Below are 12059 nucleotides of genomic sequence, written 5' to 3' on the forward strand. Positions count from 1 at the left end.
TGGAGGTAGCTCAGTAAAGTGCTTGCCTTATTGCTTTGCAAGCACAAGGGACCCGAGTTTGATGTTTGATTCTCAGAATACACACACACACACACACTCACACATACACATACATTGGTAATGCACACACATTTACAGACACACTCACATATCCACAAACATACACGTATTCATATAGACACAGTCACACCTACACACACATACATTTACATATACACCCATTCACACCCTCACACCCTTCCCCATAGATATATAACATCCGTTGGAGCTCATTGTCTAGGTATTTATCCAGTCGGTGAAGCCGGGTTCAGTGAGAAATCGTGTCTCAGAAAACAAGATGGAGGCCTCTGGCTCTTCCATGAACCCACCTGGCGCACATTCCTACAAACATTCATGGCCACAGCGTCAGAAAAACATACTAGCCGCAGCCCCACCTCAGATGAACTGAGCTAGAATTTCAGGGTGACCCTGTCTCCGTGAGGTGCTCCTGACACTCTCAGCTCATGATGTCCCGAGCCAAGGGCAGACAAGCAGACTCCCTGCTACAGAACACGCCCCCAATGTCCTCCCAGTATCCGCCACCACCTATCATCCCTACGCTGTGTGGCTCTGCGTTAGTCGGGGTTTTATTGCTGTGATGAGCAACGCCTATAAAAGAAAACATTTAACTGGAGCCAGCTGATAGCTTCGGAGGTTCAGTTCATTGTCATCATGGTGCGAAGCGTGGCTGCGTGCAGCAGACACAGCGTTGCATCCAGAGGCAGCAGAAGGAGACTGTGTGTCAAACTGGGCATAGCTTGAGCATGTATAAGACCCCAGAGCCCTCCGCCACAGTGACACACTTCCTCCAACAAAGCCACGCCTCCTAATAGTGCCACTGCCATGGGCCAGGCATTCACACACATGAGTCTGTGGGGGCCATGCCTGTTCACACCACCACACACCATCAGAGTCAGTTGCGCCCTCTCTCCCTGAGCTGGCCAGGAGCTCTTCAACCTGGTCCCTGAGCCCGAGGGGAAGTAAGTCCCTGTTCCTCCGCAGGGAAGTAAGGCTGCTTTCCACTCCAAAGGTCAGAGGTCCTGACCCGAGTGCTGCCTGATTGTCTCCTGTAGGGCCTGTATGAGAAGGCGCTGGAGGACAGTGAGAAGGCGTTGGGCCTGGATGGCGAGAGTATCCGGGCACTCTTCCGCAAGGCGCGTGCCCTCAACGAGCTGGGGCGCCACAAAGAGGCCTACGAATGCAGCAGCCGGTGCTCCCTCGCGCTTCCCCACGTGAGTCCTGTCTCCCACGCATCCGGACTGGCCTTCCCGTGGTCCCTGCTTCCTCCTCCACCGTAGGAGGTTGGGGATTCTGGTGTGGTTACAGTTTGCGAGCTGGCGTTGCTAAAACTGCGCCGTAGGTATGTGACGCGCGTCACCCTTGAGCAGCCCTGTGTTGTGAGGTTGGTTCTCAGCCTCCTCTTCAAGATGCAGAGACACATGTGGAGGTGTTGGTGTTAGGGCTTTCACAGGGTGGGGAAATGACAGTGGGAAATGACCACCGGAGGAGCTTGCTTGACACTCACGCCTATGCGGTTCCCGCCACCACCGATGTTTCCTCACTAAAACTGCCATAGGCCGTCCACTGCCTCTCTTCACTTTATAAGCATTTACTGAATGCCACCCTCGTAGGCACACATCAGGAGTCACAGCCCTCTGGAGGCTAACTGAAACGGCCCTGGGTCCAGGTCTGACACCATCCTGCCTCCCCAGCAGCGTGACCTTAAACAAAGTGCTTCCTTTTTCACACATCAGCTCACATCCATGAAAGGTCCTTCCTGCTTTGTCTCTGGGCTAGGGGCTGTGCAGGGACTCCTGTCTTCTTCTTTACAACACTGGCCTTTCTAGAAAGATCTGGAGGAAAACACCAGAGCAACAGCATGGTTCCCTCTGCAGAGGAACAGAGGTGACAGTGAGCAGTCAAGGAGTGGCTGTGCTCACTGACACCATCACTTGCTGGGTTCTAGAAGTAAAATAGTTGGCTGGGGGTGTGGCCCGTGGGGGTGTGGCTTCTTAGGATGTGCAGGCCCCTGGGCTTCTTCCCCAACACTGTAAAGAAAAGAGGCTAATAAAGAGAAAGTGTTAGTCAGTCGTGGTCTTTAATCCTAGCACTCAGGAGGCAGAGGCAGGCGGATCTTGTGAGCTGGAGGCCAGCCTGGTCTACAAAGAGAGTTCTAAGACAGCCAGGGCTACAGAGAGACCTTGTTGGTATTAAAACAGAAAACAACATAGTTTGAGCCCCAGCCTCACTAGAAATAAAAATTAGAAACAGCCTGGCACAGTAGGGTGTACCCATAATCCCAGGAACTCAAGGCCAGCCAGAGCAACAAAGGGAGTCTTAGAGATAAGATAGAAAAAAGACAAAAACAAATCGATCCTGCTGTTCACAGCATGTGACTTCTAAAGCCAGGGCCACACAAGATGTCCAGGAGCACAGCTCTGTGCACCCGGGCAACCTTACCCACCAGGGGTATCTAAGCCTGTGTCCTGCCTTCTCTAGGATGAAAATGTCACTCAGCTGGGTCAGGAGCTGGCTCAGAAGCTCGGGCTTCGGGTGCGGAAGGCATATAAGAGACCCCAGGTGAGTGGATCTGGGATAAAGAAGAGGGGCCTAGGCACTGTTGGGACCCTGAGCAAGGTAGCCAGAGCCTGGTAAGGACAGAGGGGATGACAGCAGGTGACCTTCCTTCCTGTTGGCTGAAAGCCCTGGAATGAGTTGCAGGACCTTGGGGAAAAGGAGGGACCGGCGAATGCTCCTAGCTGTTAAGACACGCCCCTCTGATGCCCACTTTGAAGATGACCCAAGTTGACCCTGGTGCCCTAAAGTTTTGTGTTCTCAGACGCCCCCTTCATGGTGCCTGTGTGAATATTAGTATCTGCTGGGCTCCTTCACACACATATCATCACCTGCTGTGTGTCTGGAAGCTGCATGCAGCAGAACGCATGGTTTAAGTTTCTCTGGCCTGACCTTGACCGGGTTAGTGCATGTTTTCACTAGTTTCTGCATCTGGAAGACAGATAATTACATCCACCTCAGGAGGCTCACCGGCGGACCAAAATGAGAGCGTGGTGCCTGGCACGTCACAGGAATATGTACGGTTAGATCCTCTGCCCAGGTCACCATTGGAAGACAATCAAAAAACAAAAAACAAACAAACAAACCCACTGCAACCCTTAGAACCAGGGCAAGTGGCGGCGGTAGTCTTGGGGGCAGGAAGCCCTAGGTAGGTTGCACTGATGACCCCAGAGTCAGGCGTCAGGGTCTCTTGCTGTTCTGGCTAGTGGGATGCCTTGCCTCTTTCCACAGTTTTAATCTCTGTCCACATCTCCCCAATCTCTGGCAGGAATTGGAAACGTTTTCTCTGCTTAGTAATGGCACCCTGGCTGGCGTGATAGATCAGGTAGGATGGGGCCCAGGACCCCAGATGTTCTCCAACTTCATACCAACCTGTCTCTCTTCATCCATTCTCAAGAGCGTTGGATTCACCTGTTGGGGTGACGCCAGGCAGTGAGCCACAAATATTACCATGTGTGGCACAAGGCCCCAGCTCTTATCACACCTTTTGCCAAACGCTGCCGCCTTCCTGGTACATCTAACCACATCCACAGAGGTCCATCCATTATGGAGGTCTGTGAGAAGCCCAAGCAGAGTGGAGACGACAAGGCCAGGCCTGCCTCAGTCCAGGAAACATCTGAGAAGGTAGAGGCAAGCACCAGGTGGTGTGGTAGGCCGAGCCCCTGGCGTCCTGTTGAATCTATAGGATAAGCAGTACAGTGTAGATGACGCACAATCACATGTGAGATTTAGTTGCTGCATTCCCCAAAGGTTTCCAGCACAGGAGCCTTTTTTTTCTGGCCAGTTGGTCACTCCATGTGTGTGTGTGCCTAGAACTGAGTGGCCTGGGCTGTTCTCGAAAGCAGTTCTCAGAGTTTACAAGACAAAGTCCCCTTGAGCTTAGTGAGCAAGATGATGGAAGCTGTGAGCTGATGGAGCAGGAGCCCAAGGCAGCCTTTTTGGGAAGCGTTTTCATGTTGGGGGAGGGGGTATAGCTTAAGCTAGTTAGAAAGGGTAAGGTTCTCCTCCTGCCTCTGGGGCTGTCTCCCACTAGCCCATGAAGTCAGGAGGGGCACAAGATGAGGCACAAGGCTGGAATGGCTGGTGAGCACTGTGTGGAAATCACACACCTGGAAGCCACTGCAGGGAGCTAGTTCAACTTTAATTCCAGAGAACAAAGGTTATCTATCCCTTGGGTAGCGGGCAGGGGGCTCCAAGGATAGGTGTGCATAATTGGTTAGAACTAGGCACTTCAAAGATGCTTGATTTACATTAAACAGCACACTCCTATTGTATGAATGGGAAAACAATACCTTATTATCCTATAGGTGCCTAGAGAGGAGAGCTAGCGGGGGGGGGGGGGGGGTCTCTGTCAAAGGCCATATGTCAGATGTGTTTAGGGGCATCTCTCTAAAGACACTCTTCAGATGAGGTTAGGCAGAGAGCAGCAGGCCCTGCTAGGGAGAGGGAGTCCTGCACTTTAATGCTGAGCCCAGAATGGCTGTCCAGACTGGGAGGACTACAACCTCAAACAGCAGTGTCCTTCCAATAAAAGGGAACAGGATTCACAAGTAGGCCAGGGAGCAACCTGAGCTGAGGCCTGTAGTCAGAAGAAGAGACATTCCTTAGAACCTCAGGGTTCAGTTGAGTATGTGCTCGGCAGCTGCTTGTGTTGGGGCTCAGATCCTGAGAGGGCCTGAGGTGGCCAACCTTTCCCTCAGGGCTTTGGCTTTCTTAGACCTTTTATTGCTAAGAGGATGTTATTAGGTTCTGTTCGAAAGGTCAGAGAGAGAAGCGTGGCGAGTGTGGGCAGCAGGAGGGCTGGGCAGTCCTCACTCGTCGCACATCACTGCTGTCCTTAGAAGCTTTCGTGGGGCCTCCTCTGGGGGCCTCCTTTGTCTTCCCCTCACCGTTTTGTTTTTCCAGGCAGGGTTTCTCTGTGTAGCTCTGGCTATCCTGGAACTCACTCTGTAGACCGGGCTGACCTAGATTCAGCTGCCTCTGCCTTCCAAGTTCAGAGATTAAAGGCGTGTGCCACCACCTCCTTTCTGCGTACACTGAGAAAAGCAGCTCCGTAATCAGCACGGTGGCCTTGGTCTTTGCAACTTATCTGGGAGACAGGTGTGCACATATTCAGTTTGTGATCTGTGGACAGGCTCATGAGCTGGGCTGGAAGAGTACCTGGTCCCAAGGAAAGGGCAGAACAGATGGGGCCAGGGCAGGCCTCAGTCAGACAGCCCTACTCTGACCCAACAATGACAGCCTTGACCAGTATTTGGGCTGTGGAGCATCTCACAGAATTCTGGCTAAGCAAGATAGGTGAGGCAGGCCCGGGTGGATTGTGCTGCAGTTGTTGCTACTGCTGACCTCTGAGAGGGGGTGGCTAATGATGAGTGTCTGGGCCTTTTCCACCACAGGCACATCCTAGTAAAGGCATCAGGAAAAAGAGGGAGTGCATTCAGGGTAGAGGAACGACTTGTGTCCCTTACGGCTGAAACAAGGCAGAGGAGTTCACTGGGGACCAAGAAGGAAGGCTGGGAAAGTAACATTTCGAGCCAACCTCCTGGCAGCACGCGTTACACACATGAGAACAGAGCGTGCCAGGCACTCTTCTGAGGTGACGGTGTGTCCTTACTTTACAAACAAGGAAACAAGTCCAGATAGGCTGACAAATTGGCCAGTCCAGAGAGCAAGCTCCAGCCTTTCCCTGAACCCGGACAGTGCTCTCCCAGAACCTGACCTCAGCTCATGCAGCTGCAAAGTTCAGACTCTGCAGAACCCTCTGAGTTGGAACTAGGCCTGTGGTCTAGGGAATGTCTGACTACAGGCCAGGTTGCTGCCTAACCTATGACTTCTGTTCCATCTCTGCAGTGGGGATTGGACCCCACCAATCTCCTTGGAGGGAAGGAAGTGTCCTGTGAGGCTGAGGGCTGAGTCTGGGGGAGGGCACTTTTCTCTTGGAATAAAAAACCCATCTGTGATGTAGACGGCTTGGTAAAAATCCTTGTGACAACCTTTAATCCCAGCAGTGGGGAGGCAGAGGCAGGTAGATCTCTGAGTTCAAGGCCAGCCATCTGCATAGTGAATTGCAGGCCAGCCAGGGCTACTCTTAAGACCCTGTCTCAAAAGCAAAACCAAAATAACCCAAAACCCTTACCTCAGGGTATGGATAGGACTCTTCCCTTCTGCGGGTGAGGAAACCAAAATGCAGAGGTGCACCTCTTCCCTGGGACCATGCTCCCCGGAAGTGCACCTTCTTGGCTGGTTTATGTCACGCCTCTCCCAGCCCACAGCTGCCCAGGCCCTGGCTGAAAAACCAGCCAGCATGTGTGACAGGTGTTCCTTCCTCGGTGAGTGGCCATGGCTTAGCCGCGTGGAAATGCACTGGGCCCTGAGCCCTGTCCATCCTGCCCTCTCACCTGACCTTCCTCTCTACAGGGAACCTCTAACGGATTGGGATCAATCGATGACATCGAAACAGGTACTGTGTCAGCTGTTAGAGTGGGACACCTGAGGGGCTCCCTGAGGCAGGACAGGAAGTACACTCTTGCTCGCTTGAGAAGCGGGGTTAAACGTTCCTCAGCTCGTCCCTGTCCTCCGTCCATACCTGCCCTGTTGAACACCACATTTCAGAGTCCTCTCGTTCTTTCCTCTGGCCGTAGGCTTCCAGGTTATATATAACAGGTGCCTGAAGAAGGCACTGCTCGCCCCAGAGCCAGGTGACTCAGGGACCCCCAGTTCCAGACCGCCTTGCTTCCTTGACTACCTCTGAGCCCTGCTGGGACAGGGAATAGAAAAAGCAGGTCGCCGTGGAACAGGGGAAGAGGGAAGGTGTTGGCTTAGTGGCTAGGCAACACTCCCACCACACAGGGCCCTTTCAGCTACTGAGCCCACTCCTTCCACAGACTGCTACGTGGACCTACGAGGCTCCCCGGCTCTGCTCCCCTCCACTCCCACAATGCCCCTGTTCCCTCATGTTCTGGACCTCCTGGGCCCCCTGGATGGCAGCAGCAGGACGCTCCCTGGCACCGAGGGCCTGGATGACTTCTCAGATGGGGATGTGTTTGGTCCAGAACTGGACACCCTCCTGGACTCTCTGGTGAGCCATGCTGCTGACTTCTTGTTCTGTCCCTCTAAGCCTCTTATTTAGAACCCCACAGTCCGGGCAGGGCCCCATGTTCACATCACAGCTGGGAAGCTAGAGGGCCTTGGGAGGGTCTTGCCGGAGTCTTCAGAACAGATCCCAGGAGGGATTAGGCAGAGCCAAGGTTCCTCTTCAGGAGCCTTTAAGGCCATGGAGGAGAAACTGGAGTGCCACACTCACACAGGGCTGGATGGTCGTGTTCTCTTCTGACCCCTGGCTCTGTCCCCACTTTGCAGTCTCTGGTCCAGGGTGGCCTGCCTGGCAGTGGTATGCCTAGTGAGTTGCCTCAGCTGATCCCTGTGTTCCCTGGTGGGACCCCACTGTTGCCACCTGTGGTGGGTGGCTCCATCCCCGTGTCCAGCCCACTGCCTCCTGCCTCCTTTGGCCTTGTCATGGACCCCTCCAGGAAGCTGGCTGCTTCTGTGCTGGACGCCCTTGACCCTCCAGGGCCCACGCTGGACCCCCTGGATCTGTTACCGTACTCTGAGGCTCGGCTGGATGCCCTTGACAGTTTTGGGCCAACCCGAGGCTCCCTGGACAAGCCTGACTCCTTCTTAGGTGAGGCCTTGGTGGGAACTTTTCTCCCTCTACTCCCCTAACAGTGCTGCTCTGTCTCCGATGCACTGCACCTCCGTAGCACAAGCCCTTGTCCCCATCACAGTCCAGGACAGAAGGTAGTGTCTCATCTCTGCTGTGTGCGGTACTGCTGGAGCCTGAGCCTTGGCCTGGGTGTCTAGACCACACAGTAGAGCCTGTTAGTGACATGGTCTGGTGTTCTGCGCAGACCTCCAGATCCAGGTCCCATGGAGGTGACCTGATGCAAGTTTAGGGTGCAAGGTCATGAGCTCCCTTAGCCCTTCTCTGGGCTGGGAACCAGGGTTGTAGGAAATCAACCAGGCATTGATGGAGTTGGCTTTTAGAGGTCAGAGATAGTCTAGGACACTCAAGACTGAGGGACCCGTGGGATGGCAGAGGGAGAGGAGCCAGGGTTTCCTTCTGGAAGACCTGATGGCTTGGAGATAGAGGATCCATATGGTGGAGGACCAGGGTCTGGCTGTTATGATAGCCAGAGCAGGGGTTCCCAGGGGAATGTGGGTGAGCCATGGTCTCACTGTGAGCCAAGCTACAAGTCTGGAATTTCTCTCATGGACAACAGGAAGCCTCCGAAGGCATGAGCAAGGGTGGAGCCTCTTTGCTCCAGAGTTGTAGCCATGAAAAGAGGAGGGTAGAGCCATGGAGCTTCTCTGAGGTAGAAATTACAGGGGCACCCCAAAAAGGCCCCTCATGCCCTCTGTGCCATGGTACGTGACTCTTCTGTGTTCTTTCTTAGAAGAAACCAGCTCACAGGACCACCGTCCCCCAAGCAGCACTCAGAAGCCAGCCCCCTCGGTGAGTACCTTAAGTGGGGCTCCCAGATCAGACCTCTTATTTGTCCCGGGGTTATGAGCCCCACGTGGGAGTAAGGTGAGCTCTCTGTGTGGGTGAACTGCTGCATCCTTCAAGAGGAGCACCCTCGGAATGGACCAGCCCCAGGTGATTCCCTGGCCCTTCCTCCAGCCTTATGCTGGAGAGCATACATAGGCTACTCCTTCTGTCTTGTCTTAGAACAAGGCTCAGCAGCCATAAGCAATGTCATGCCTCTGGTCTCCAGGCTCAGCCTACTCTGGGTTCAAGAGAGCACCGGACCATGAGTGAACAGCATACACACTGACTTCAGCTTAGATGCTAACTGTGTGGGCCCTGGAAAATCACTGGCTCTCCCAGGTCTTTTCTCCTGTCTGTTGATGTCTGGGATGCCGTGATGGCTTCTACTCATTGTCCCCCATTAGCCCAGGGGCTTCCAAGGCTGGTCCTGGTGTTCTGGGCTCTTGTACCACAATACAAGGCCTCAGAAGATATAGAAAAGGGTCCTAGGCTACTGTTCTGATACTGGTAGGATAGATTGGAGGAGGGCATCAAAAAACGATATCTATTCCCACTGCATGTGTGGCCCTGGGGGCCCCAGGTACCCCTCAGGCCCTAAAATGGCCAACATTCTCCCATTACAGCCAGAACCCTCCATGCCCAACACCGCCTTGCTCATCAAGAACCCTCTGGCTGCCACCCACGAGTTCAAGCAGGCCTGCCAGCTATGCTACCCCAAAACAGGTACTCACATAGATACATGCAGCATCTGTCCGCCCTGGAGGGTCCGGGAATCTCAGGAATGTGGATGCCACATTCCTGTGTGTCAGTGGGAGATTGATGGAGGAAGACAAGGCCCTCCCCTGCACGAAAGGAGGGGGTGGGCCCACAATTCTAGAGACACTGAGGTGGACAGACTAACCGTTAGGCCCAGGCCTGTCAGGGCAGTCACGAGTTGGGTTTCCTTGGAGGGATTTCCAGGTCCTCTCTTTCCCCAGCAAGCACATACCAGGGGAGGTACAGTGAGAGCTGCAGAGACCCAGATGAGGGCATGTGGGTGTTCCCAGAGTTGCATCACTGTGTACCCTGCCTACAGGCCCCAGGGCTGGTGATTATACCTACCGCGAGGGCCTCGAACACAAGTGCAAAAGGGATGTCCTCCTCGGCCGACTCCGGAGCTCTGAGGACCAGACCTGGAAGCGCATCCGGCCCCGGCCCACCAAAACCAGTTTTGTGGGCTCCTACTACCTGTGCAAAGGTGGGTGACCAGAGTGGGGCCTGCAGCAGAGGGATCAGAGGAGAGATGAGAGGGCTCAGAGAAAGCCTGAGCCCCACAGGAGCCCAAGCATCTCCTCTCTTGACCTTGTCCAAAGACAGAGGTCATTCAGGATATCCCAAGGAGCTGGAGCCATGTGGTGGCCTGTACCATCGCATGTGACAGTCCCACAGTCTACAGACAGCCAGGTTCATGCCCTGCAGGACCCCAAGGGATGGGAAGGGTCCGTGGAAAGTTCATAGGAAGGGCTTGCAGATATCAGTTGTTTTTAATGATTACGTTGTTTTCCTTGCTCTTGCTCTGGCTCAGAAATTTGGTCAGTACCAAACAGAATCCGCTGGTTTTCTTCATACTCCCTGAACAGTCATGAGCTTACAGCACATCTGTACTTCAGCTCTTTTTTTGCACTTACCCCCAAACATCTGTATACAACTCTTTTGCATTCAACACCAACCGTCAGTGTCCACCCCAGGCTCTGCCTCTGCCCTCTCACGGCAACCACCCATACTGGCCTTCCAGACCAGCAGTCTCTTCCCTGGAGCCCATAGCTGGTGAGATGGAGCCTAGTGCGTGCCCACATCCACGTCCCCACCCTCATGGGTCCTTAAGCAGTCGCCTCTCCCCCACTCCATCACACACTCGGCCCTCTGAGCCTGGTGGCCCCGGTCCTGGAAGCCCTTCCCTCTGCCGCTTCCCTACCCTTCTACAGCTGAGGATGTAGCCTGCATCTCCAGATCTGTGGCCCACATTCCTGATCTTAATCATGCAGTTATTCGCTTCCCTGATGAATAATCCTAAAAACTGCTCCTCCTTCTGCAGACGTGTGTCGTCTACAAAGGCCTTTGAATGCTTTGCCTTGCTTGACCTGCATGGACTCAGGGGACCAAGAGAGGGACTGCTAGGTGGGGCGGGCGCTGGAAGGTGTTGAGCCTTCGTGCAGGGCCTGGCGTTTGGAAGAGCACCCTCTGGGAGGTCAGCAGCCGCCAGCGCTCTGTCCTGCTGCATACGAGCCCTGCTGCCCACAGTGAGATGGCGGGGTGCTGTGGGCTGCCTCCCCCACCTGGCAGAACGTGTGTCCTGTTGCTCTTTGCAGACATGATTAACAAGCAAGACTGTAAGTACGGGGATAACTGCACCTTCGCCTACCATCAGGAGGAGATCGACGTGTGGACAGAGGAGCGGAAGGGCACCCTCAACCGTGACCTGCTCTTTGACCCTCTAGGGGGTGTCAAGCGTGGCAGCCTGACCATTGCCAAGCTCCTCAAGGAGCACCAGGGCATCTTCACCTTCCTCTGTGAGGTACCCTCCTGCTCAACCATTTCACCAGTCCCCCATGGTCCCAGACACACTGGGGCTGCCCTTCAGTGGCCATCATGGGAGCTGTGGGTGTGGTGAGGTATGGCCAGAGAATCAGTAATCTGATGACTGTCAGAAAGTTAGGCCTGGGGATCCAGATGCTGTCTGGCTCCTCATTTTACAAAGATGGAAACTGAGGCCAGGAGGAAACAGTAATCGTGTTCTTCCCTGGAAACCTGTGATGTGCCAGGATTTGGATCTTTATCCATACTTTCTGGGTGACTGCAGCACACAGAGACTGTCATCATTTACTGGTGGTCTGGGGGTTGAGAAGTAGAGCCTCACATCAGCCTGAGCTCCAAGCCCCAGAGCCCAGGCCCACTTCCCAGTACCAATCGCCACTGGTGCTCTTTAGGACCATGCTTCCTGGGCCCAGGCAGACCTAGAATCTTGTCCAGGTTGTCCCCAAATCCTGTATTGTGAGTATGGTGAACTTAGCCCAGCTCAGCTGTCTAGAGCAAGGTAGCCATGGCCAGCCCCCTCACACTTGCTGTTCCAGCCTGGCTGTGCCTGCTCCGGTTCCTGCCTGTGACCCAGCTGTGCCATCCCACAGTGTCTGTCCAAGTTTCTTCTTTTTTCTCAGGCTAGCTGTGATCCCAAGCAGCTAAACTGAGCTTTGCCAGTGTTGAGGTTTGTTTGTTTGAGGGGGTGTTGAGACAGGGAGGGTCTCACTGTTTCATCCTGGCTGGCCTGGAATTTGCTCTGTAGACTAGGTTGGCATTGAACGCAGAGAGCTCCATCTGTCTCTGCTTCCGAAACTTGGGATTAAAGGTGTGCATTGCCGTG

At 54.2% G+C, this 12059-nt stretch overlaps 1 protein-coding gene across 2 annotated transcripts in view; it reads left to right on the top strand.

The window, feature by feature from the left end:
* Positions 1 to 12059, top strand: part of Zc3h7b (zinc finger CCCH-type containing 7B) — a 46554-nt gene that overhangs the window by 20814 nt on the left and 13681 nt on the right. For both annotated transcript variants that reach the window (XM_055602955.1, XM_055602954.1), the window contains exons 5-14: positions 1113 to 1271; positions 2539 to 2619; positions 3383 to 3439; positions 6532 to 6574; positions 6999 to 7192; positions 7474 to 7795; positions 8568 to 8626; positions 9286 to 9385; positions 9738 to 9899; positions 11011 to 11216. In XM_055602955.1, coding sequence (XP_055458930.1) covers positions 1113 to 1271; positions 2539 to 2619; positions 3383 to 3439; positions 6532 to 6574; positions 6999 to 7192; positions 7474 to 7795; positions 8568 to 8626; positions 9286 to 9385; positions 9738 to 9899; positions 11011 to 11216 — 1383 coding nt within the window. The remainder of the gene's footprint in view (positions 1 to 1112; positions 1272 to 2538; positions 2620 to 3382; positions 3440 to 6531; positions 6575 to 6998; positions 7193 to 7473; positions 7796 to 8567; positions 8627 to 9285; positions 9386 to 9737; positions 9900 to 11010; positions 11217 to 12059) is intronic.

Source organism: Psammomys obesus, unplaced genomic scaffold, assembly GCF_907164565.1.
Source record: "Psammomys obesus unplaced genomic scaffold, mPsaObe1.curated_primary_1811, whole genome shotgun sequence".
Taxonomy (NCBI): Eukaryota; Metazoa; Chordata; class Mammalia; order Rodentia; family Muridae; genus Psammomys; species Psammomys obesus.